At 39.0% G+C, this 27849-nt stretch overlaps 1 protein-coding gene across 8 annotated transcripts in view; it reads right to left on the bottom strand.

Annotated features, from left to right (window-relative positions):
* The window catches only part of RBMS3 (RNA binding motif single stranded interacting protein 3), a 766388-nt gene that overhangs the window by 142684 nt on the left and 595855 nt on the right, over positions 1 to 27849 (bottom strand). For all 8 annotated transcript variants that reach the window (XM_050319193.1, XM_050319165.1, XM_050319175.1 and 5 more), the window contains 2 exons: positions 10042 to 10199; positions 65 to 144 (listed from right to left, as the gene is read on the bottom strand). In XM_050319193.1, the coding sequence (XP_050175150.1) occupies positions 65 to 144; positions 10042 to 10199 (238 nt within the window). The remainder of the gene's footprint in view (positions 1 to 64; positions 145 to 10041; positions 10200 to 27849) is intronic.

Here is a 27849-nt window from a genome sequence, read left to right on the forward strand (position 1 = left end):
TCAGTATTTCTGTATTCTAAACTTTTCAGTGAATTTTAAATTTCACAATGATGGCTAGACTTACCTGGTAGACCAGGTGGGGTTTTCAGATATTTGCCATTAAAATGTTGAATTACTACTTCACATTTTTCTGTAGACTCCATTCTGGAAAAGAGAAGAGAGTGGGATATGGGTAGAGGCAATATGTGTTACTAGATTATTACAGAAGTACTCAGTCAGCAAAAACAAAAAGCAAAAGGAGAAAAAAAGGACAAGCACAGATGCTGAGAGAAATCTTCAAAGCCGCTCTTGATGATTTCTGTGGAGAAACGGGTTGAGCTCATTATGATACAGTGTGACTTGGGAGGAGGACCTGCCACCCTCACAGTCTGCAACTGCACTCCCGGCTGTGTGTGAGCTGCGACAGTGTCAATGAACAGTCTCCTCTTCCCTCCGGGGAATCACCCTGAACAAGGATAGTCTTTATGCTCTCAGGTACTTCTTGGAAAGGCAAAAGATGTGTTTGTAGATTTCTCATGTACCCAAAATAACTTCAAACAGCATAAAAGAAATGAATTACAGGATTTGGAGAACAACACAGAGGATTAAACAACAGTTATTGAGGATTACAATGTTAAAAAACAACCTGCAAAGACAGACTGTATAGCAAAACCAAAAGCATTGCATATATGTCCATTACAACATAAATCCAAATACTGAGTGAAGATAGTAATTTACATGTAGCACTGGCAGGGAAAATGCTTTACTCTTCATCTCATACGACCTCAGGTTAACTTTTAGCATTGAGACATTAAAGCATTTAGAGGGAATTGGTACATATACTTTTGAAGAAATATAAGGAATATAAAGCTACTAGTCAAATCCCAGACCATGGTTATACCACATCTGGGAAATTACCATTCTTTCAGGTCTTGTAAACTGACTGCATACTAATCCAGAGAACAGTTGACTTTGCTACAGAGTGGGTACACAAACTTTGAAAAGAGGAAAGAGAGAAATGTAAAGCTAATAATTTCTTAGAAAAATAGTGTTATGCCCAATGCTCCTTCAATATACCAGTGCTTACCTCCAGGTGCTCTCCACTGACATATATATTGCTTACTTCTCACCAATCTATATCTTGTTTAAATGAATTTATCCACCATGCTTCATGTCATTTGGTTTTTGGAAAGAGTGGCTCACATACAGCAGCAGTTTGTCTCCCAGGAAACTATTGTGCCAGAGTTCGAAGGACCACCCCATACTACCGCAAAAAAAATAATTAAAAGATCTTGCTTGCCCATTTAAGTCTTTGAGGAAGTCAAAGTCTTTCATCCTTTTGTTTCAAGTGAAATCATTAAAAATTGCCCCTTCCACATTGTATCACTGCATATCATGTGGGCTGGGCTATTTCTACAAGCACAAAGACAGCGACTTAGACTGTTCACTTTGGCTTCATTCAGATTTAACTAAGCGAATGTCTGCACTGAGCCTTCAGAGACTCTTGTCTCTGAAAGAATAAATGCAATAAAAGTCTGTTTTCTGTAGCTGCAGGCACTTGGTGTCAAACCATGTTATGTTGCACCACACAGCAGTGACAATTTCATTTTAATACACGGGGTACATTTTAACAAGCCAAAGCAGTCCTTGCAAAGAATGCAATATATAAGCTGCCAAGTGAAAGAGACTCAGTGCACTTCATGCATTTTATGAGGGAAGAGAATAAAAGCGAAACCCACAGTGTTCTGGGATAAAAAGGCCATCATTCGAATAGCACTCCGAAAAAGAATGTGCACATTTTCTTCTCAAGTTTCACAATTAGTGGCTCTCAAATGCCATTGCCAGCTATCTGTAATCTGGCACACGCTTCGCTTGAAACCGACACTGGCATTATCGACTCGGTTTGAAAAGGCAGCACAATAGACAAAGCCCTCTATACATGTTCCATTCAGTCGTGTTGCTGAGTAACAACTGCATCCATCCCTCATCCGCCCCACCTGAGTCCTCGCGTGCTTCCTGCAATACACACCTCTGGGGGTAGACTTCACTCCCGGCTGTGCTGCGGTTGGCCAGACAGCCCCTCACTAATCAGGATGGCATCTATTCCAGGGCCACTGAAGTACAAATTATAATTTACACTTGCCCACAATACCCCTTTTTTTTAGAAATAACCCATTCAAATTGTGTTCTTCAGGATGACTAGCTCACTGACTGACTGGGAAGAATTAAGAGGCAGAAAGCCAGTAGATATATTACTGAAATTGTATGACACTTGCCATAACAAGACCCTTATTTTAGCTTAGTTAAAATTCGGATCAACACGAACCACTTAGGTGGCAACATCTATGGCAGGCACCCTCAGGTGAGCTGAACCTGTCTGCAAACATCAATTCAGATATTACTCTTTCTCTTGTTTTATCCACAAAGACTAGCCATATCTAGGCAGAGGCCCAATAAAAATATACTTTTCTCAGTTCCTCACTAATAAATTCCACCTATTTTTTCTTCAAAAAGCTGTGTCACTCCTCTGCTGTAGAATGTGTTTGGAATTATTCTTCTCATCTGAGATAGACATGTTTCAAAACGTTCTTGGTGCTATTGTTTAATAAAAGTATCACTAACAATATTATTACATGTTAAGAGCCTCTAGGGGACAGGTTTTCTATAAAAGAATGTCATTGGAGCCCAGGTAAACTTGGGGGAAGAGCACTCTTAAACACATTTTTTTAATATTAGGTTTTTTTTTTTCATAATTGATAGAACAAAAATATGACCAAATATAATATTCTAGATAAAAGATAAATATCTTGTGTGCTTCAAACATTTCTATTGAAAGATATAGGTATTCAACACTCCTGCTGGAAAGGGAAGGACATCGCTTCACATAATATTAGAAATTTGTTTCTGATTAGATAGTTTGTGAAGTATATTTTCAAATTCCTTTCAACAGCATGTTTTTGATACTGATCATAGCAGGATCTAAGACAGTAATTCATGTTTAAATGCAACTGGGGGAAAACTATAATGCATCTGAGCACTATTTTGAATCAGAAAATGCAGTGAAGGAGAAAAATTATCAAAGTCATAGACTTTTATGATTTTTTAAAGGTACAGATAACGATCTAAAGCCAAACAAACTAGTAAAACCATGAGAACTTATTTTTACCTGTATCTATATATCTCCTAGTTCTAGAACTAAGTTTTAAAGTTCCCAAATACAACATAAGTAATGAGACTGTTTATATTCTATTCTATTTGAAAGGAAGTAAATTTTAAAAAATCTGTAGAGTGTTTTTATGTGTTTTTTTCTAGCCAGAGTTTTTAAATTAAAGATATTTCAATAGGATTAGTAAAACAACAACACCACCAACCAAAACCCAACCCCAAACAGAAACAGTGGGATGCTTGAACACGCATCAGTACCAAGTAATTTGATGTTCACATCTTGCTGTTGAATATTTATTTTGGAGAGGAGAGGGGAAGAGAGGGGAGGGGAGGAGAAAAGAAAAGAAAAGAAAAGAAAAGAAAAGAAAAGAAAAGAAAAGAAAAGAAAAGAAAAGAAAAGAAAAGAAAAGAAAAGAAAAGAAAAGAAAAGAAAAGAAAAGAAAAGAAAAGAAAAGAAAAGAAAAGAAAAGAAAAGAAAAGAAAAGAAAAGAAAAGAAAAGAAAAGAAAAGAAAAGAAAAGAAAAGAAAAGAAAAGAAAAGAAAAGAAAAGAAATTACTAAAAAAGAAATTACTAAAAAAGAAATTACTAAAGAAAAGCCCTAAAGCTTATAAATGTTTATTATACAGATTGATACAGTGTCAAGATAAAATTTAATAAAAATGTATATATAAGGAATAACATAATGATTACATAATTATTACCTGAGAAATATTCAGTACCATGTAATTACCAGTCAGTGGAAAAATGTGGGTTTGCTTTACGTTGACTATAGCCACTTTGCTTAATAATAATAATGTAAATGAGAATCTGGACTATATCTTTTTATATACAGAGTAAATATTTAATTGTTACTACCACATTTATGTTATGATCTACATATGAATATTGTTTTTATGTATAAGAGCAGAAATAATAAATCTTGAAGGACAGTGTTTCCTTACTATTTAGGCATTTTGCAAAGATGGAAGGTAGGCAGTAGCAGTATTATACAGTCCAAAGAACTGAGGCCATAGTCAGAATACACGCCAGAGAACTCAATTTTTTTAGATATCAAAAAGATGACTAGAGAGACAGTCTGATAGCAGTGCATAAGTACCTTTGTGGGGAGGATAAACTAGGTAGCAAGTAGTTCTTTAATCTTCCTGAGGAAGTTGTGACAAGAACCAGATAAATTTGAAAGACAAGTTAGGTAGAAACATTTAACTGCAAGGAAGATGATCCATTGGCAGACATTAGATAGAAAAGAGGTGGTTCCCTTTTTTTCTGGTTGATGGCTTCAAATCACTTCTGAAAGTCTTATTTTAGCAAACGGCAAATATTATCTCAATATTAGGTAACTGGGAGTATTTCAACTGCCTATGAAATAAAAGACATCAGGCAAAATGATCTTCAGGTTTCAAATACTCTAAAGCTACAAGGTAGTTTTGATTAGCATGAGGTTTCTTAGCACCTCTTTATGCTCTACTCTCACCTTTCTATGGAAACCTTTCACTTATTTTTTAATTTATTTTGCTCTTTTAATTCCAGGCATTCTAAGACCTTGATATTGCCACAACCTGTGATTTTCTCCTCCCCTTTAACTGACTTAGGTATTATATCTCCCCAGCTCTTCAGCTGGTAAGAGATTGCATCAAGATGTTTTTACTTTTTGGTTTGAATCCATTTTATGCCAGGAAAAACTACTCCTTTTGTCACTTACAGCCTAAGAAGAGATTTATTTTGACAAGTTCTCCTCGTTGCTCACAAATTGTATCTTTTCCCAACATGTCCTGCCTGTATATTCTTCACCTCTTTGCTTGAACAACAGAAGCTTGTTTACTGTCTAAGATAAATATGCAAATACAGAAACAACTCTTCTCTGGGGATATGGTCCATTCTATATCTTGCAGAATGACCTAGTATGCCAAGACCATTTTGAGCTGCCTGAGTATCTCTGCACTATAGTACCAGTATCTACAGTGCTCTCTATAGAGAAATCTCTTTGGCTCAGAAGAAATCTAATAAAACTAAATGACACCTACATTATACTGAGAAATCCTGAAAGATGCACCCAGAGTGTTTAAATGCCTCATTACAGACCCCTCCCCAGCTGGTTTACAAAGGGACAGAAGCATCTCCTTGATGTGTACCTTGCTCTGAGGTGACAGCTAATTGAGAATCTCTTGACTTCGGTCATTTGCTGGAACAGCATCATAACATTCTTTTATGATAGTTTGTGTTGGACAAATTTTCTCATGTTACTGGAAAAGAATAGTATGAACAGAGTCTTTTCCACACAGACCCAGGCTGATTTATGCTACTGTCTTCACAGTCTCAGGTTAAGTATTATACTGGTGCCCGCCAGCAGTGCAATACTTGACTGTCTGACTGTCAGCATTTCCATCATAAATTTCTGTTTTCAGAAGCTTATGACTTTGTTATAAAATGTCGCTTGGGGGGGTGAATCTTGCAAGGTCATTTTAAGTTACAAGACAGCAAACAAAATAAAAAAGTTAGTGGTTTCTAACTCTTTCTTTGCACTTTATCACTTTAAAAGACCTATAAAATGCTTTTTCTACTGTTCAGCTATGTGTGGCCCATGTATGGTATTAATGCTACTATCTCTATAGGGAGAATAATTAAATAGTACTTGAATGGTATTTTACTGTGGCTTTATAAAAAACAATTTTTATTAAATTGATTCAGTGGTACCAGTTAAGTCCTCCCGCAAGGTATATCCCAATGTCTCCTTGCTCCCTTTTCCATGTCCCAAGGAGTTCTTCAACTAAACTCAAAGTACCTCAGGCTTCGATGATGCAAATTGCTCAGTCAAATTATTTAATGGCTCCTAACTTTCCTTGTTCCACCCTGACCAATTTTCAGAGCTTCATATCCATTTTCATCTTACAGAGTCTCACTGATATTTGTTTAGGGATCCCAACCCATCTGTCCTTCTCTGGAGTTTGCTTCTCCCTGAAAGTACTGCTCCATGCCTATCAATTGTCTTAGGGGTGTACAAAGTCTACCAAAATTTGGTCTGTGTTGCAACACCAGAGGAAAATGCGCGAGTGTCCTCATATAGATCTCCCCAGTACCCTGCAGTGTTGCTCTCTGAGCCTTTCAGTGGAATTTTATCATCACAGGCATTGGAATATTTTACAGATATCACAAAAAGTCTTTGGGGAATGTTTGGGATTTCCAGTTTCACCTGAGACATTAAATTATAAAGCAATTTCCTGGGTAAGACATAGGATGTGACAGATCATTCTTCTGACTGACAGTAGGAATGATCCTTATAATGTCTAAGCCTGTACTACCACTCCAGCTGATGGATTTGTTCAAGCTAAATTTATAGCACCTTTTCAACTGCCTTCAATTAAACCCTTGAATAAGGAAGAACAAAGCATTTTCCCTCTTCATGAATGCATACTTAAACTACGTGGATGTTCTTCATCCCCTGATGCTGCTAACACTTCTCTATCTCCAAAGTAGCATCATCACTGATCCTCAGAAATCCCCTTCTAAATATTCCACCTTTCATTTAGCAAAACAGCACCACTGCTTTGCCTCCACCATAATTGTGTTATTTCTTTATCTTCTCTTACCTTAACATCTGGAACTCATCCTTTGTGGGCCTGTGGAAAGCCAGGTCTTCCAGCATATACAGTTACCTCTTTATAAGTGGCAACACATCTTCAGGATGAACATAAATATTTCCCTCCATGCTCTCAGTACCTTTCCCTATGCAGTAATTCCAGCCTCCCTCAAAGACCTTCTCACTCCCCTGATTCCCTTTTTATTCATACCATCAACAGCACTACTAATGTTGTTTGCCAAATTCATATGATATCAGTTTTAAAGTTCTATCTTGACATAAGTCTTCAAATCTAGCTTCTGTGGCTTTTTTCGCTTTGTTTCTTTTTTTTTGTTTTGTTTTATTTTGGTTTTGGTTTTGTTTTGTTTTTTTTTTTTTTGAGAATGAAGGACTTTTTTTCTAAGCTCTAAAGAATACATTTATATTTTTTAAATGAGAGATCAGATGCTGAAGTTATTAGATGGCTCCCAGCAACAGGGATTTAAGAGAAACACCTACAAATTTAAACGCAGTGATGAAATCTGTGCAAAGGCAACGCTGCGTCATTCCCTCTTTTGACACACAATCTTACGACAGACTGAACTCAAAGCTTCTCATCCGCAGTGTCTTCCTTTCCCAATGTCCTGGCATTTCTTCCCCCTCCTACTTTTTATTTCTCTTTCTTCTTTGTGTTTAGTCCCAGCTTCTGTTTGCCACTATCAACAGAAACACATGCTGCCGAATGACAACCGCAACACGAGCCCCGTGGAATGCCAGCTCCCACAGAAAGCCTGAATCCAGGTAGGGTAGCCTGGAAGCACAAAGCCTGAGCCAGGGATGTGGCAGAGGCAGGTGTCCAGGGGTTACAGCATCGATACACGTCTAAGAAGCCACATTCAGAGTCTAAAGCTTCCCTTTTCTGGCCCCTTGCTCATAACTTTCCTCCCCAAAATCTCCCCTGGGGTATACTCAGGCACAGTTGGCTCAGGCCACAGTGAAAGGCTCTGGAAAGTTTTGGGAAAATCTGTTCAGTTGCTTTTGAGGGATGCAAAAGAGAGGAAATACTTTCACGGCTTAACTTTCACTCAGAACTAGTTTTGTATGCACATACTTTAAAGGAGGTTCTTAATGTCGCCAGACATTACTCAAAAAATTTTGATCCAAAAAACATTTGAAGTTATCCCGGTTATAAATGATTAAGTAGCCACCTGCTGTACTATAAAACTGCTAATAACACCCATTTAGGAGAAGAGTGTGACAATAGCTGCCTACCTTAAGTCTTTACTTCTGATTGCTTTTGAATGAACACACTTATTTTGAGATTGACTATTTCCATAATTGGGCAGACTCAAAAAGTGAATTTTAATCATCATAGCACTTAATAACTTCAAAACATCAAATTTCAAAATTGCTGGATATTGCAGCATTTTAGCATATGCAAATTTAACTTTTTCACCTGTGCTGCTGTGGCTCAGTTAAGAGCTATGCTAAGCAGCATGGCACACTCCACAAGCAGGAAAAGATATACTGTGATAAAAGGCCTCATGTCAGAAGGCACAATAGCCAGGATTCCCACATTGATTGCTGGTCTGAACTTCTAAAATCTTATTTGGACTGGAAATCCAGCTTCCATCCCCTACCTGTACAGTACTAGTACTCAACTCAACATGTGCTCACAGTGTAGGTACACTAGAATGAAACCTTCATGACTACAAGCAAAGGTAAACAAATTAATCTATTTGGATTGACATGCAGAAGAAAGATACCAAATAGCATTTTATTACAATAAGAAGTTCAGCTGGTCATGTAATTAAATCTTGTATTGATAATTCTGCAAAGACAAGAGTCAGCATTCAACTATGGTTCCAAATTCCTGGATTAACTCTGGCCTCACTCAAGTCAGTGGGAGGTCTGCTGTATACTTTGATGGAATGAAGGTTTTACCTCACTGTCATTTGCATGGTGAATTACACAACCTTCAAGTCAGATCATTAAAGGGCTCCTGAAGTATGTTCCATAATTAAATACATTTTCATAAAATAAGTCAATTTTTAGGAATGCAAGTTTATCCATAAGTTAGACTAATCTTTATTTAGTGAGTTAGAAAAATTTATTGTATTATCTACAAGAATGCATAAGGAACAGTGTATCATCATAAATGTTTTGCCTTCTTCTATTTGAATTCAGACAATATTATCTTAATATTTTTCATGCACGATGATCTTTAACACTAAGGACGAAGGTAATACTACAACGTCACTTATCTTGCAAGCTAACTTTTTATCATACAGTACCTCATTTCACTCAGTGGTGCTGTGACACTAACAGAAGTGTCATGATATACCAAGACATGAAGTATTTCAGAGAAATTTGCAAGACGAAGAAGTCATTTTGCCTCCTCTGTAAAGCACAATGTTATGAATATTCTGTAGAAATAATGATTTGGGTTTTTTTTTTCCTTTTCTTTTGAAGCAGAAGACTGATTTACAGGAGAATTGCAAATTTCTCTTCTTATTTGCTTTTTCAATACCTTTCTATATATAGCACTCTATTCCTTGGTTTTTCAAAAGAAAACTATTTGATTTGAGAATGTTTCAAGCTGAAGAGAATCTATGTAAATTTTCCCTGAGAGTAAACATGGAAACTTGTCTATCCATATTAACAGTGAAGTACATGATAATAATATGTTGCCTGTTCTGTCTAAAATATCTGACTACTCCGTTAGGGCTTGTTATATGCAAATATTTCTTCTTAAGCTCTTCTCATAGCTGCAGTTCCCCGCAGCTTTCAAGGAAGACACATTTCTTCAGTTATAGTTCCTACCCTTTGCTCTTCCAACTGCTAAATTTACTTTTTCCTGTTGCAAAATCTTTGCTAAATATTTAAACAGTTTGACAGAACGGTTTGGGTTGGAAGGGACATTAAAGATCATCTAGTCCCTCTCTGTATTTCTTGTAGGAGCCCTTCAGGTACTGGAAGGTCACAATAAGTGCACCCCAGGGCCTCCTAAGCTCATTCCTTGGTTTCTTTGCCAGGTGTGTGCTTCTTGCTCTAGGACATTTACTATTATCCCAGCTTGATACTGCATGGATAGCTCAATATTCCTAGTAGGTTTGATTTGCATGTATCTACATACAATTAAGTGTTTTTTAAAGCAAAGAAATGAACATCCTTCTGCCTTGGTATTCTTCAGCTGGGTGGAAAGAACAGACACACAGTCTGATAAAGGTGCCGCTCTGCATTTTCCACAGCTGTGAGACTTCAGAGCTACAGAAGAGACAGTATTTGTGAAGGACCAAAGCCAAAAAATGTGCATGAATCAAAATAAGAGTAAAGGTTTCACCTGGCAAAGCCGACTCCTCTGCTGACTCCATTAGCATCTCTTAATATTCTGGTGGAAATGACATGTCCAAAGGGTTTCAGCATATTCTCCAGTTCCTGCTCATCCATGGAAACGGGTAAATTTGAGATGTATAGATTTGTGGGATCTTGCTCTTGTTGCTATGACAAAATAAGAGAAATATCCTCAGTTAGGCTCAGCAAAATAGAATAGCTTATGGCTCATACAACAAGGGCTACTCAAAATAGGACCAAGTCAAGAATTTATAGCTGCATTAGAAGCAAATCTGAGCAATCTGTTCATGACAGCGACATATTTGCCAAATTTCTTCAAACTCTCATGCATGTGCTTAATTCTGTGCGTGATTGCTGTTATTGAACTCTGTGACACTACTCATTTATAGAAAATTACTCTCATGCACAAGTGTTCTTGGATTTGTGTCCTAATTTAGCAAAGAGATTGTGAAGAAAACGTGATTTCCACAAATGTGCTCACTGTTAACATAAATAAAGAATGAAAATTCAACACATATTTTAAGCAGATGTGTTTTCCAGCCTGCAGAGTTCCCATTCAATCCCTTTATCATGAACAAGGTTGGTTGAAAACACAGAATATTTTTCATAGTACCTTTCCCCTTTTTTTTCCCTATAAAAAAATATCTTCCTTCATAACAATCAACAAGATCTAACTATGCAGGGGGCAGGAAGGGGAGTTCTACAGTTCAGCCTGAGGTCCTGATATGTCACACATTTTCTCTCAGACTGAACTAAAATATCTTATAAGACAAAGCCTGTTGTATCAATAATTAAGAAAAAAAATTGAAAGCAGCTTTCTTATTCTATTTCAGATTTTGAGACTAAACTTTCTGTTTTGGCAACCATTCCAACTCCTATTCTTGCTTGCTGAACTACTGCAAAGAAACACTAAAGAGGCATAGATGCCATATGTAAAATAAGCGGAATGAAGCAATAAATAAAAACCTTGTCTAAGGACAACCAGGTCTTGATTGCATTAAATCAATTTAGTTAAGCCCTTGCAAGTTTTCATGGCTCTGTCCATTTTCATTGAGACAAGTCCAACATAATATCTGATCACCTGACTGGGATCAGGCATGACTACATAATTTCAGCTCATGGTTAAAAAACAAAAATATAACATACAATCTTGACAACACCTTACCTGAGAAAGTTCTCTGAAACAGATTTTTGATTCTTTTTATTACACATTTTAATGGGTAGAATTAATTTGTACTTGTTCAACACTGAATTGACAACAGTATTACTTCTTTTTGTTATGAGTTGTCTTAAAATCCGATTACTACTCTTGCAGCAGCACCACAACCTTGCACTGTTATGAAATTACACACAGTCCTGCAGCCATCTGCCCTGTTTTAACCAAACTAGTTTCAAATTACACTCCATTAAAATCATTGAGGATGTGCCTTGTCAAACAAAATCACTCATTATGTTTCTAGAAGATGTATAAAGACAGGACAGAACCAAGATGTTTGCTCCACCACTGCCTTGTACATTCAAGGCCTCAAAAAAGGAAGGAGAAATTGTTTCAAGCTGTGATTCACATCCCCCATCTTTGCAGGAACAAGAATGACTAAGCCAACTTTAATACAGCTAAATACCAGAATCAGAAGCGAAAGCAAGATTTTAGCTTCTCTTACCCCAGGCTCAGGGGAAATATTAGCCTTTTTGGATGAGAGAAAAAACTGAAAATGGATACCCCAAAAAGGTCCAAAATCAGAAGATTTGTAATACTGTTTTACTGCTTAATTTGGATTCTGACCTAAGAGCTGTGAACACTTGCCTTTGGACATAGTGCTTAATGCCCACTGCATTCTACTTTGCATCTCCAGACTCATTACCCCACAAAACAACGCATTACCATGCACATTGAATTCTCCACTATTTTACAAAAACAAATAAATAAAAGAAAAAAGTATCCATGTTTTCAAGCTGCTGTCCATAAAAATTATTACCACTTCTTATAGTAAGGGGCAGAGGAGAGGAACACCACACACAGGAACAGTGAACTCACTGCAAATTGAACTGAAGTTACAAATCTCAAATCTAGAATAACATTATTTCCCTTTCCGGTGATCTTTCCCTGCAAATCAATTTATATTTCTACAGATCCAAAAGCTACCTCCTCTCCAGTACCAAAAGATGCTGGTCAGAACTGATAAAGTATCAACAATGTGAGGAAAACCATACAAACAGTCCTGGAGGGAACACAGGCAAGGAAAGAAAGGAATATGAGCTTCAGATCACAGGTTCAGCTTTGGGAAAAGTAAGCAAACAAAAACCAAACACGTTTTCTTTCTCCTTTCCCCCTTCCACACCCCTCAGAATTTTTCCCTTTTCTGTTTGCAAACTGTTTTAAGTTTTATTGCTTTTTACTTCTCTCACAACTCATCTCCAAAGCCACAGAAAAAAATAAAAGATGTAGGAGTTTGGAAGCATCTTCATTGTTACTAAGTACTTTGAAAGTGTGAGCATTAGAGGTAGGTAAAGCAGACGCATTCTAGAAGCAGATTGAAGAAGAATAGTTTACAATTCTGATAGGCACAGTTCTTCAGAAATAATCCCATTGTTATGCAAATCTCTACCCATTGATTGGTTAAGGACTTTGATTAATCCACCAATCAGTGCTCAGGGACTGACATCCCTCACTAATATTTAGAAGAAATATGCAGATGAGATCCCTGTAGCCAAAGGTCAGACTAACATGGAAAAGCTAAGTTATGCATCAGTAACTTCCTGACAGCCTCTGCTTTCACTGAAGCAACTCAGTCCTGCAGAATATTAAAATGAGAACTTTTCTTTTGACTACTCAGTTTTCAAGCTGGGACAAACAAGTAAAATAAACAAGAATCACTGCCAATGTGTCTCACTTCTGAACCAGGAACATATAAGCCTTTTAACTGTGCTAGAGATTAAATGTTGTTGTTTTAAATATCTGTGGAAAGGTAGCTGAGCTCTGAGGATGAATGAAAGACTAGCAGGCCATAGTCACTCATAAGGATTTGCCAAGCCTATCTTTTATCAATGTGATAAATAAGAGCTGCGAGCAGAGAGAGATAGATGAGGCCACTCATGCTAACTCCACAGCACAACAGTGCTTTCTAAGAAAGGAAAAGAAATCCACATTATTTTTCCTTACTATACAAATATAACATTTAGAGAAATATCCCTTTCCTTTACAGAGAAATATCACCCCACAAATGCCATATATCACACAACAAACTGCAACAAGATGAAATGCCTTCACAGTGATGCAGCCTGGAGCTGAAAAGGTCTTACAGGACCTGTGTGGAACCCAGCTTCTCTGCCACGGTGCAGCCAGACCCCACCACCACCTACCCTCACGAGGCCCTGTTTCTCAGGCTTGGTCCTCTCCCAGCCTCTAGCACTAAGGCTCCTCATGATCATTTTCAGTTGGGCAGAGATCCCCTCTTCAGGGTTAGGTGCTGACACATGCCTCTCATTTTGCCAAAGCCTTTTCCTACCAGGTTCCTCAAAGCCCTGCATGATATATTCTCCCCCCCATCCCAGTGCCACTGCTGAGCTTCTCAGTGTCAAAGTTAAGTGCCCTGCTGTTCAAAATATGCCTATTTGTTGATAAGGTAAGCCTAACCAGAACTGTAAGCCTGTGCATCCCATGAACTACCAGCCTTTCATAATCCCAACCTGACAGTGAGGTTTCTGCCTTGAGTGAAGGGTCACCTCCCAACATTGTAGGACTGGTGGTGATGGTGGTATCTGGATCCACATAGTGTGGCTGCTCAGACTCCCTCTGTTTCATTTAATTCTTTATAAGGTTTTTCACCAAACATTAAGAAATGCTACTTCCCATGCAGGGATGCTAAAATCCCATTTATTATTGTCTCCAGTCCCAAACTGAACTGACTGACCAGTCATCAGTGAGAGAGCTGAAAATTATTCTTTTCATACTCAAAGTCACTTCAGAACTGTGTTTTCTTCTTATAGCCCCAATAGTTTAGACAGGAACTAATGTCTCTAAGCACCACATCTACATGGTTTTTTAACACTTCTAAGGACAGTGATTTTACCACTCCCTGGGCAGCCTGTTCCAACCTTTGACCACTCTTTTAGTGAAGAAATTTACCCCTGCAGACCACACGAGAGACACCATGCTGGCCCTGCAGCACGGGGGGATGACACACCTGCTGGCAGAGTCTTCCCAAAGCACAGCAACCTCTTGGGTTTAATCCCCCATGTGTGAGAACGGCCTTCCCAGGGTGACCAGGGCTAGCCACTGCAGTTGAATGCTGTTCTAGAGGCTCACAAGACAAGGGTGCTTCTGGGAGCAGTGGAGGGCTCGCTGCAGCACAGTTTCTTTGCCTTTCCCAGACCCTGTGTGCCAAACGGGGATAAATAATGGATACAAGACCAGGCCAAGTTGTTGCTTCTCGAAGAGAGTAGTAAGGCAGCTGTGGCTTCTGCTGTGTGTGCCAGCTGCAGATGCATCATGCTCAAGGCATGCAAACTTGCAAGCTCCATCTCAAGCCATAATCAAAAGCCTGCTCCTGGCTGTCCTCGCTGAAGTTTGTTTCAGCCCAGATCTCCCATTTGACAGCCCAAGAACAGTCACATTTTCCAGGTACAGTTTGCATTTGCGATGCAGACCCAAAGAAACAGGGATGAACTCATCCAGTCAGTTCCAACCCCACAAAATCCTGGCAGAGCCTCACACTCTAGGCTAGGCTCATTCTGGGGTCCTGATGTGTGCCAGTCTGTGGGGGTACACAGAGTGCCACAGTATGAGCCAACAACAAAAAAAGAAATGAAGGCAATTTAAACTCCTCTCCAGACAAGTGCACGGCCTCTTTGCTCCCACTGCAGCCTGAATCACCATCAGTGTAACCCAAATACCTCAGTTGCTCTGGCCTTTGGGCTCTAGGGACATGAGCTGCATGCATACACTGCAGTTGGGTCATTCTGGCTGGGGATGTATAAGACAGACACTCTCAAAGCAGTCAAAATTGCAGCTAGGAAAGTTTAAAATTGTGAATACTGCAAACTAACAGTAGGTCAAACCCAAGTTTTCGATTAGCTCAGACCAACTCCAGCAGCCAGCTGCAGGTGTCCTGCTGCAAGGCTCCGGAGTTCAGCAGTCAGGAGCAGTTGTACTGGGGAAACAGCCAGAAATTTTGTCACTGCCTTTTAGCAAGAACTGGGCCAGTCACTCAGCTCCCAAGGCTTGTGCCAAGGAGGCAAAATAAGTTTATAATGCAAAGGATTTGAAATGTACTACACCAATAGCATTTGAAACAGAAAACAAAACAAAACCAAACAAAAAAAAACAAACAAAAACCCAAAACCAAACCAAAACAAACAACCAAAAACAAACAGTGGAGGGCATGCTGCAACTCCAAGTTTGCTGTTTGCTTTGCTGGGCCCTCCCAGATACTTTTGAAAGGAGAACGTTCAGATGGGATTTTCCCTCCCATCTTGAGATAATCTTTGGAAGCAATGCATGAAAAGCTAAAAGAACAACTCCTGCTGGTGTGAGCAGAGGCTGAGGTTCTTTACGCAGTACATTTAGTAATGCATTCTTTAAAGACACATGTGTAGGGAGGGGTGGGCAGTTTTTGGCTGCGTTATTTTTTCCCAAAAGGAACTCAAACTTCTCATAATCTTTAATCTCAGTATGGTTGGTAACCAAGTGTGTTTGCTTTATCTGGGAACCTTATGTACCAATTCTTTTTAGTCAATCTAATTTATTTCTCCTTAGAGCAGTTTGCTCTAGGAAACTATGTACTGATTATGAGTTCAAACAACTAATTCTTCCATCTTCCAAACTTTTTCTAGGAATAAAACTTCATATGTGGATAGATATTAGATTCTGAACTCCTTTTTTAAAGATAAAATCAATATTTATATTAGTAGATCATATGCTTTTCTTGTCTTTAATAAATCCAGACTTCATCATATTAACATTGACACAGGTCAATATTACAGTTCACTTTTAGAAGCATCTTTATGAACATTTTAGACCCAAGTTCAAATAACCCTCAATCAGTATTTTCCCTAAACTATTTTCCCCAAAGATGACACAGGTCATCTCTACCTTGTGGTTACTGCCCAGATCTTTAGCGTATACACATAACTAACTCCTTCTCTCCTTTAAAGATCTGGGTTGAACTTCTGTCTCCCCTCAAGAAAAAAATAGTCCCACTTTTTACAGAAAAAGCAATTTATACGGAACTGTTTATATGAAACCAGATCATTTGTATGGAAACATTTATGTGCCATTTCATAAATTCTCCAGTGTTTGCTCACTGTTTTGAAAACTGTAGTTGTATGGCAGCATCAGTCTCACTTTCAGTTTATTAAATTATTTCTAAACTGGATTCTGTACAAGCCACTGAGCTTAGATGAAATTTAGAGGGAGCATGTAATACTTTCTCTCAGTACATTCACATTCAATAACTCTTCTTGTTGTTTCATTTTTTAGTATTTACTTTTTTTGTACTGCAGATCATGAGAACTTTCCAAGGCATCTGAAACAGACATTCATTCAAAAGCTGATTTGATGTGCATTTGATTTGATTCACACACCAAAAGTCTGAATGAAAAGATTTTTTTCCTTTGTTTTCTGTTGTTACTCCATTTATTCCTGCTGCTTTTCCACATTAATATGGTATATTTTTTCATGTATGTAAAAGATGTCTGGCTTTCAGATAGCACAAGCTCCTGAACTTACAATCCAGGTATTTAACTTCAGTTCTAATACCTAATGTCTTTAAGTAACATTTGGAAAAGTTCTCCCTTCACTGACCTTCACAAGTATAGCAGGATGCTCCTAACTTAGCTATCACTGTTAGATAGGATGAATATGGGTTAGTGGTGTGAAAGTTAAAAGAAAGTCACCCCAAACTCCACCACCTCCTGGTATCAGAGAAGTGATGGCAGGAAACCCTTTTCTTCCTTCTCAGGGGGGGTGGGAGGACAGGGTACAGTGAAATATTTGGGGATGAAGATCTTGCCTGTGTATGTTCATGCGGTGCTTTCCAATCAATGAAGATACACTGATTTGAATTAATTGTAGTAGCCCTGTTTTCAAAGATTTCTTCTAATTATGGTTTGCTTATTTGTTTTTTATGAAAAGAAACAAACTAACAAATCCACATGAAACATTTGCCATAGCAATGGCCCAGACCATATAGCCTTCCATAACTGTCAATGACATATTTTGAGCCATCATTGCAGTAACAGGAGGTGAACAAAATGAATCAAGTGCAGCTGCCAGGGATTTCTTTGACTTTTTCCTTGCTTATTTGCATTCCTTTGTGTGGGTAGATTTTTAACAGCGTAGACAGCTAAACCAAGGGCCAGTTAACTATTGATCCTGGCTAGTTTCACTCACTTGTTGAGCAGTGCAACAAAAAGCTTGCAAGATTGTATAGAAAGCCTTAACTTTACATGCATTTTTTTAGTGCACTAAGTATTAATAATCCAACAGATACAGTTGAAGAAAACTTGTAAAAGTGATGTTGGACTCCTTTTCAAGAGTCCTTCCAAAGCTCTTTCACAGAATCATAGAATTGTTTAGGTTGAAAAGGACCATTATGATCATCAAATCCAACCATGTCCCTAACTGCCACATGTACATGTCTTTTAAATACCTCCAGGGATGGGGACTCCACAATTTCCCCAGGTAGCCAGTTCCAATGCTTAACAACCCTTTCGGTGAAGAAATTTTCCCAACTATCCAATCTAAACCTTCCCTTCTGCAACTTGAGGCCATTTCCTCTTGTCCTATCACTTGTTACCTGGGACATCAATCCCAACCTTGCCAAAACCTTCTTTCAGGTAGTTGTAGAGAACAGTAGACTCACCTCCTTGAGTCTCCTTTTCTCCAGGCTAAACAACCCCAGGTCCTTCAGCTGCTCCTCCTAAGACTTTTACTTCAGTCCCTTCACCAGCTTCATTGCCCTTCTTTGGACACACTCCAGCACTTCAATGTCATTCTTGCAGTGAGAGGCCCTAAATGATCACAGGATTCCTGGTGCGGCCTCACCAGTGCAGAGTACAGAGACAATCGATTCCCTGGTCTTGCTGGCTGCACTATTTCTGATTGCAAGCTAGGATGCCATTGGCCTTCTTGGCCACCTGGGCACAGTGCTGGCTAATATTCAGATGGTTGTCAACCAGCATCCCCAGGTTCTTTCCACTGGGCAGCTTTCCAGCCACTCTTCCCCAAACCTTCAGTGTTGTATGAGGTTGTTGTGATCCAAGTGTAGGATCCGGCACTTCACCATATTGAACCTCATATAATTTTGGCCTCAGTCTATTGCTTCAGCCTGTCCAGATGCCTCTGCAGAGCCTTCCTCTGCTCCAGCAGATCAACACTCCAACCCAACTTTGTGTCATCTGCAGGCTGACTGAGGGTGCACTCAATCCCCTCGTCCAGATCATTGACAAAGATATTAAACAAGACTGTCCCCAGTATTGAGCTCTGAGACACCATTAGTGACCAGTCACCAGCTGAACGTAACTCCATTCACCATTACTCTTTATGGTCAGCCAGTCAATCAGTTTTTATCCAGTGAAAATACATGCATCCAAAACATAAGCCATCAGTTTCTCCCAGAGGATGCAGTGGGAAACAGCGTCAAAGGCTTCACTAAAGTCCAAGTAGACAGCATCCACAGCCTTCCCCTCATCCACTAAGCAGGTCACCTTGTCATAGAAGGAGATCACGTTAGTCAAACAGGACCTGCCTTTCATAAGCCCATCCTGACTGGGCCTGATCCCCTGGCTGTCCTGCATGTGCTGTGTGATTGTGCTCAAGATGATCTGCTTCATAACTTTCCCTGTCACCGAGATCAGGCTGATAGGCCTGTAGTTCCCCGGATTCTTCTTCTGTCCCTTGTAGATGGGTGTCACATTTGCAACCTTCCAGTCAGCTGGGATCTCCCCAGTTTACCAGGACTGCTGGGTAATAATACAAAGTGGCTTGATGAGCACTTCATCAGCTCTCTCAGTATCCTTGGGTTGTCCCATGGTCAGCAGGTCACTAACCATTTCCCCTTCAATTATAAGGACTTCATTCTAATCCCATCCCCATCTTCCAGCTCACACGGACAACTGCTGGTCTTACTATTAAAGACTGAGGCAAAGAAAGCATTAAGTACAACAATCTTTTCCTCATCCTTTGTCACTGTTCCCCTCCACAAGTTCTCCTTAGCCCTCCTTTTGTTGCTAATGTATTTATAGAAGCACTTTTTGTTGTCTTGTACGGCAGTAGCCAGATTAAGCTCTAGTTGGTTATTGATCCTGACATTTTTTTTGGGGGGAGAAGCCCTAATTATTATGTGGCAATTCTCAGGTGCTTCCGTGTTTTCTAACAAATCAATAACCCTTGCATTCTTTCTACTGCATGGATCTCCATCCCCTATCTCCACTGAGATGGCAGATCTCACTAACACACTGTCCTCAAACCTTGGCATGATGCCCCCAGGCTTATCTCCAGTGAGCCTGGTTTTATCCCTTTTCCACTTTAATTTCTTTGTACTGAGCACTGTTGGAAGCATGAGCTATCTCCTCAACCAAGACTGTCTAAACACTGAAGATTTCACAGGGAAAATACTGAAGAACAGAGGACATTCAGGGAAGCTTATTTTCTCTTAGGTACCTTCAAAAGAATCTGTGTGTTGTTTGATGGCCTTCCAAAGGCTCCAATATGTAAAGATTTAACATCTTAAGATGTTAAATCTCTCTTTCACCCTGACAGATCGACTTCACAGTAGTCACCGTGCCTTCTTAGACCATGCTGACTACGTTTCACACATTATCTTTCTTCTGTACGCAACCCTTCCTGACTTTAACTCTACGATGGTTCGAACTCTATTAGCAGTGTTTCCAAAGAGCCACAGGAGATTTGGCCTCAGAATAATTATGCAACCACTACGCAGCAATAATTAAGCCAAATCCATCAAACATTATAAATGTAGCTAAAACTAAACCTGCGATATCCATTTTCTGCATAAGCTTGATTGTCACCAAGTCATGTAAAAGCCTGTGAACAAGGACACTTTCTGAAAAGACACAGTGGTTCTTCACTCTAACACAGAAAACATTCATAAGTGCTATTCAGAAGAAAAGCATTTTCCCAATGACTTTCAAAAGTATTTTATTGTTATTTGCATAAGTAAATTTAAGCACTTCAGAGCTTTATAATGACCCAAGAAAAGAACTCCTGCCATAAGAAATCCTTTGCCTAACCAGAAAAGAGAGATGTAACTTGGGCATCCAGCATTATTGTGCCATCACTGAAACACTCTTTACAGTTACTTCTCAAACAAGCCATAGGCTAAAATTTGCTCTACCAAATTTTGTCCAAAAATTGCAAACAAGCAAATTCTTAAAACCCCTGACCTATGAAGAGAAAAAGAACTAAGTATTGTAGGAAATTATTTGTCACAAAGATCTGTATGAGCTCCACAGTGGAGTATTATTTATAAGTACTGTTTTTTAATTAAAACCATGAACTTTAAAAGAGTTCAGAGTTTATATATGCCCAGATTTCTTCTCACTGTGCAAACTATCAGAATGCTGTGCCTGCTGTGTAAGCTGGACTCAGCTTTCTTTTAATTAAGTTTGTTCATGGACAGTACAGCATTTGCTAAAGCTAAATACTGCTGGAACCAAATTGTTATTGGTCTGTTCAGTGCAGAGCTGCTGCAGAACCTTCCATCATGCATTTCACCTGCCAGTGGTGATTTGATTCGCCCCTTGTCTTGTGTGGGAAATACAGTCCTGAGTCACTACGGCTGCTGCCTTCAGAACATTCTGTAAGATACACGGTACCTCCTTTCATTTCCACAAAATACAATCATAACTGGAACTATCACAGGCTGATAAAAGAACCTATTTTTCATACTTCTGATATTGCAAGGTAAGATTTTTAAAACTCCTTACTTCTTAATTTTTCCTAGAAACAAACTTCCACAGTTTCCAACTTGCACAGTGCAGTGCAGCCAAAAAAGCAGATCGACCTCTGCAAAAATCACTGTGTCACTCTAGCTTTGATTATGTTTAGTTGTCTCCATATACTGTTTCACACTGTTTTAATGACTGTTTTGTTATTTTTATTGTTGATAAGTAAGAATCAATTAATTACCTCAAATGACCTGATGATTGTTTATAACAATTTCTGAAAATGCTACACAATCCCCTAGCCGTGAACCCAAGATCAGAAACTCACTGATGACCTCTGGAAGCAAAAGGTTAATTTGCCACATGAGCTGCAATCTAAGTTGAACACCTTACCTATTTATTTCTATTTGTCGATCAGCTGGTGTCCCAGTGAACTTAAGACACAATGTTCTATTGCCCGTTAGACAATATTGCCCCAAGTATGTTTGTTTGCTTTATGTTATACTGGGTTAATGACATACTAATTGATGTATATTTTACAGGATTCTCTTACCCGTATTTAGTCAGGAGTCAAGTCCTTTTCCCCTACAGAAAGTCTATGAATCTTAATATCTAACTTCTACTATTCACATTCTCACAGACTTGTGTTTTACATGATACTGTCCCCATAGAAAGGGTGCATTTGTGCATGTGCAACAGAGAACAAACAGGTCACAAAAGAGATTATGTGCTTTATAGAGGACATAGCATGAAATCAGGCCATAGTATAAACTTTCCATTATCAATAATGGAGGAAAGAAAACTAATTCAATCTAAATTGCCATACACACTACATCAATAACACTAAATTAACAGCCTAACTTAAAGTGTTCTTAAAGAAAGAACCTAGAAATATGCACTAAAACATCCCATTTTCATGTATTTAATGTTTCAGTATTAAGTATCACTGCTTACTTCAGTTCTTTAAAAAATACATGCAGTGCCATCTACACTAATTAGTTCAAACAATTTTTTTTAAATATATGTAAAATTTTTAGAGAAAAAATTTCCAATTGTAATAATATTGAAAATAGAAAATTATAATTATTTCTGCTCTACTTAAAATCATAATACTCCCAACCCTGACATAAACACCAAGCAATTCAAGATAGAACTCAGACAAAACAAAAGTTTTTCAAGAATTCTACAGTTTTACTTTGCATAAGCTGAATCCTTGAAAGTTACGATAACAGATCCTACAAAGCTGGCTTGGTGTACAAAGCAACGCAGATACTAGAGTAAAGGGTTAAAATTATTACAGAATTTTTAGATTTTGCCTTTTTAGTCTACATTTGTCAAGGTGGCAACTCTCAAGTCTGGTGAGTCCTGGAGCTCACTGGGCTGTGCTACTTCCTTACTTCAAAGTTTCAAGCAGTTTTCATCTCTGTTCTGATGACAGTAACATTGGTTCAAAAGGATTACAAATGGTATTGGAAACAAACGGTTTTCTCCCGAATTTGTCTCAGGATACAATACCACTTGCTCAGTGCAGACAGATTGTGGCATTGTAGTGGACAAACTTGGGTTCCTTGAACTGTAGATATAAAGCATTTAGATCAACCTGTGGATTAACCTCTCCTATGTAGTTTGTGAAGACTGTACCAAGTGTTAGGGCAGAGGTTGCATGCTCCTCCTCAAGCTCAGCAAAGGAAGCAATGGAACTTCTAAATAACAGGAGCATGGCAAAGGGGAGGGCTTTGCTGTCTGATCTCCCAGTGGCCATAGGATATCATAATGAAGCAGCAGAGGCACATGTTACAGATGTTTTCATGCAGACACAACCTGTACTTGGCCAGGGTGGTTTTAGGACTTTCTGTCCACTATTTCTAACAGCTGTTCTCCTTAAGGACAGAGTATTTGCTCTGTCATGGACTGATCCTACTCTAACTGAATTCTACAGAAAATTTTATTTGTTTTTACTTGGCAGTATCAGAATCTGTGCTTGGAAAATATTTTCAGAACTACATTCAGATTAATAAAGATGTAAATAACCCAATGGATGAATTTCTTCTGATGACAATCATGCATTTATTGTTTGCCTTTAATATTTCATTTCAAAGCTGCCAGTAAAATAAAGCCAACACAGATTTGCACACAGGGTTGATTATTATCAATACTGTACCAATCCATAGATCAATAGGAACTGATGTGTTTCTCTTCAGAAGCTTCTCTAGATTGAGGCTAAGTCAGGAAGCTCAGATTTCTTCATGTAAAATTCAAAGCATTAGCATTTTACTGTCTACAGTTGGACTAAAAAGAGACCATAACTATTAACAGTAGTAAATTATCAGCACTGGGAAAGCATTAGAAGCTTTAAGAGGACTTTTTAGGACAGTATAATGCTTTTTAATATTTGACCTACTGACCCAAAAGCGAACTCAAGCAGCACACAGCTCCCATGTGATTGCTTGAGAAGAAAATGGAAGGTTCTCTTTTGTCATGTTTTGTGTTACTTCCTATAAACCATAAATGAAGTCAGAATTTTCTTCTCTGGGAATTCCTGTCGGGATAAAGGTTGAGGCCTACTTAGCCTGAGTCCATACAAACAGCTAGAGAACAGTTATTCATCTTGATGCACATGCCAGAAATAGAAACCTACTAGTCCTTGAGGATGTATCAATTTTTGGGGAGTCTGGATTCTTTTAACTACTACAGAATCCTAAGGAAAAAATCTACATAGACACTGTTTAAGGAAACCAATATCCACCATAAAACACAACCTTGACAGTTTTATTTTGAGAAATCTGTATTTAGCACAGACAAAAATACCATTTCCATTTAAGATCAGGCTCAACTCACAAAATATACACTGCAGAAATACTTATACTGTATCTAAATGCATCAGATATAAAAAGGTAACCAAGTCATGTTCCAAATGTGACAAGGGATGGTTATCACTCAGAAGCACAACAGACGCAACATTCCCACATTTTCCTTGTGTGTAAAATTTTCAATGCTGAGTCAGCAACTCCCAGCAGAGGGTTAGCAAAAGGCCTTGAAATACTCAATTTTCACCCTCACAGATGAAAATTAGAAGATACTATGAGTAAGGGAAGAAAATAAAACTTTGATATTTAAAACATAAGATACTAAAATAGAACAAAAAAGCAGGAATGAATTGCTGTGATTAACACTGCTGAATCCCATTGTACAGAAGCAGCTGAGCAGCCTGTGCTCTCCTTAGCACCCATCAGAGCAAGTTTTGCTCAGTATGAGATTGTTCCAGTAAATGAAGTTGAGATTAGGGGCCAACATCAGGAAAGCAACATGAAAGGATTAATGGTGGGGCTAAATTCCTGCCAAATCAAGCTGGCATGGTCCCATGCTGTCCAGGCTCTACCTTTAGCAGTGCTGGCACTGTCCCATTAGGTTTTTTCTGTCAGAGAAGTCCACTGCTCCACAGCTGCAGTCAATGTCAAAAAGTCGAGCCTAGACAGCAGGGACTGGGATGTGTGGGGCCACTTCCCTCCCTGCTCTGGCCTCAGGTAACCTGGGGTGGTGATCAGCTCCAGAGGAGCTGCAGAGGTTACAACTAATGAACAAGAAAAGCATAGCAATGACATTAAACAAATCAATAACCCAAGACGGCCACTGGACAAGCAGCAGAAGTCTCCAGATGGGCAACACAGGAAAGAGGGGCCAAGTGTCAGTCATTCCTCATGGCTTGCTTGGGAGAAGATGTGCTAAGTGTCAAAGCTTCCCCTCCCTCACAAAAACCCAGCCCCACTGGGAAACAAAACAATATTTAAGGGTATAATATGCTTTGTGTAGCCAGAAAATAGGGATCCGAGTGGTTCAATGCATTCAATGCAAATGTAGAGGTTGGAGAAAGTCAGAAGAGGGTAGTAGACACTACTACACCTCTAAAATCTTGGGGGGAAAATGAAGGTTAGAGAGAGCAGTACAAGAAACATGATGCTTCTCTTGCCAGTTCATGAAAGCAGAGAGGGGAGGGGATTTTATTATGCTTTTCCATCTACAAAGAACACAGTGGAAGATGGGGGGGAGGAGGGGCAGTGAACCAAAGAGGAGTCTATGAACTCTCTTACTTCCCACAACCAAGGAAAGCGCAAGTTCTTAACGAGTTTTCCTACAAACCTTTCATTAGTTGCTTTCTCCTTTCATATCAGCTAGAAGAATGCAGCTTTCTGAGCAATGAATGCTAACTCAAGTTTTCCAAGTCAATGAATGTTTTCAGTTGCATATTCACAGAAAAAAAAAAAAAAGCAAAGTCAGCAATTATCTGCAGAAGGAAGCAGAAAACCGCTCTGAAATTAGAACAGGTATAGCAAGGCGAACAACACGGCCAGTTCTATCTATCTATGAAGGGCCAAGACAGTTATAAACCAAATTTTGTTTAGCCATGAGGAGCCAAAACCTGGTCGTACTGTGGAGAGAAAAAAGAATTTCCCTCCACTCAAGAAACTGATGTGAAAGAGCACATGTGCTGTTCTTGTGGTAGAAGGCCATTAAGCAAAGATATCTGGCATTCAGAATGAAGTAACAGACACAGTTGTCTGCACTCAGCTGGTGAGGTGCAGCAGGGCTGCGGTGGCTGGACAGGGGCTGTGCAGCACAGGGTTGTTCACAGAGTGGCAAGGGCAAGCTCAGAGGTGTTGCTGTGTGAAGCTCATGCAATTCATTGCCTTTGTAACCAAGAGACCAGGAGGCAAACTGTACATGGATGGCATAGGCTGATACAAGAGAACAGTATAGCAGAGATTGAAAGATAGTACAAGTGGAAATCAAGACAGAGCACAACACTTGAGCCTGAGTACACATGACCAGTCCCTGTGAGGCAGAGAAAAGGAATAAGGAAATGGTCCAAGCCCTGTAACTCTGTCTTTTCTTCTGTTTCCAGAAGTCTGTACTTGGCTGGTTGTGACTGGTCAGATGTCAATGATGTTGTACTAAACTGGCCTGTGAGAAAATGCACTGGCATTCCAATATTAAGATCTCTGAGGCTCACGCTTATCTGTTCTTATGTCTATATAGTGTTTCAGCTGTGGCTAATGTGTAATAATATTAATGTGTTAATATATGTATATGTGTGAGCCTACGTGTGTGTACATGGTTGGGAATCATAGAATGGCCTGGATTGGAAGGACCTTAAAGACCATCTAGTTCCAACCCCACCATGGGGCACGGACACCTTTCACTAGATCAGGTTGTTCAGAGCTCCATCTAGCCTGGCCTTGAACATTAACAGGTAAGGGGCATCTATAAATTCTCTGGGCAACCTGTTCCAGTGCCTCACCACCCTCACAGTAAGGCATTTCTTCCTAATAGCTAATGTAAAGAATTACCTAAAGAATACGTCTAAAGAATTTTTTTCCCAATATCTAATCTAAACCTACTGTCTTTCAGTTTGAAGTCATTCCTCCTTTGCCTGTCACTACGTGCTCTTGTAAATAGACCTTCTCCCAGTCTCTCTCTCATCAATGGTGGAATGATGTGTTTAAGTACACAAGCACAGTGCTATATTACATATGTAATGACAAAAAAATACACATAAAAGTGCATTCCAGCTTAAGTATGTTTTCAGTTTTGAAGATCTGGCTAAACAGATGCCTATGTGTAAAAACATATAAGACTACATCCAGACTTCCAAAAAAAGGAGGCACATATGCAATTATGTATCATATGTGTGAGTGACTGTGTACGCAAAGTAGATATCCCCCATACATCGTCACTTAATATGCTTAGCTATTGGTATGCTTGTGTGTGATTAAATATATCTGCATGTAATCATATTTTACATTAACTTCTATATGTGTATAAATCGTCCATATAAAAAGTGATGGTTGCATCAATCCAACAAATGGAGGATGTTATTATTCTCTTTCTCACTTATAAATCATAAACAACTCTAAGAACTTTCTGCAGTAATAAAACTGTAAGAGAAGATACACAGGCTTGAGCCTCAGGCTGGAGAGGAATTACAATTAGGCATTTTGTATGTAGTGGATGGCTGGGAATTAAAGGCAAAGGGGAATCTACAGTAGGGTATAGAGTGAGTGGTGTGTGTCTCCCCCTAGGATGCTGAAAGCTGAACCTGGCTCTTGTGTTGGTCCTTAAATGATCTCAGTCAGCAGGACAAGAGGGAATGGCTTCAAACTTAAAGAGAGTAGGGTTAGGTTAGATATCAGGAAGAAATTCTTTACTGTGAGAGTGGTGAGGCACTGGAACAGGTTGCCCAGAGAAGCTGTGAATGCCTCATCCCTGGCAATGTTTGAGACCACATTGGTTGGGGCCCTGAGCAACCTGGTCTAGTAAAAAGTGCTCCTGTCCATGGGCAGAGAGCTTGAAACTTCATGATCTTTAAGGTCCCCTCCAATCCAAGTCATTCAATGATCCTATGACTTTGCTCCAGCTTTAGGATGTTTTTTATAATGAGAAAGTGTTAAAAAAAGGAACTCAAACTACTGAACACTTAAAGCTTCTGGATTACCTCTCCCAGGTGCTGTATTCGTAACTTGTTTTCAGAGTGGGTTTAGTGAAAAGAAAAGCTGAAGGCTTACAAACCAAATATTTTGAACTCTCAGTTCTCTAATATTATACCACTAGTGCAAAGAAGTAGAAGGAGAGAAAGCTGTTTTATCATGTAAATTAGGAATGTTTAATCAGAGTTGCACTTCTTATGCCAGTGCTTATCCTTGCTGATACTGACATCAGGAGTTCATGACACAAGCAAAACAACCCAACTTCAACCACTTTTTTAGGAGGTAAAATGCAGTTGTTTCTAAAGGAGGTAGGACTGAAAGGTATCATGCCTTTATGTGGATGCCTACAAAATTCCAGAGTTTGATTGCAAAGTTCCCATCATGACTGTAGCAATTCCTGGTGGCACATG

Source organism: Myiozetetes cayanensis, unplaced genomic scaffold (genome assembly GCF_022539395.1).
Source record: "Myiozetetes cayanensis isolate MyiCay16 unplaced genomic scaffold, myiCay2020 scf1, whole genome shotgun sequence".
Classification (NCBI taxonomy): Eukaryota; Metazoa; Chordata; class Aves; order Passeriformes; family Tyrannidae; genus Myiozetetes; species Myiozetetes cayanensis.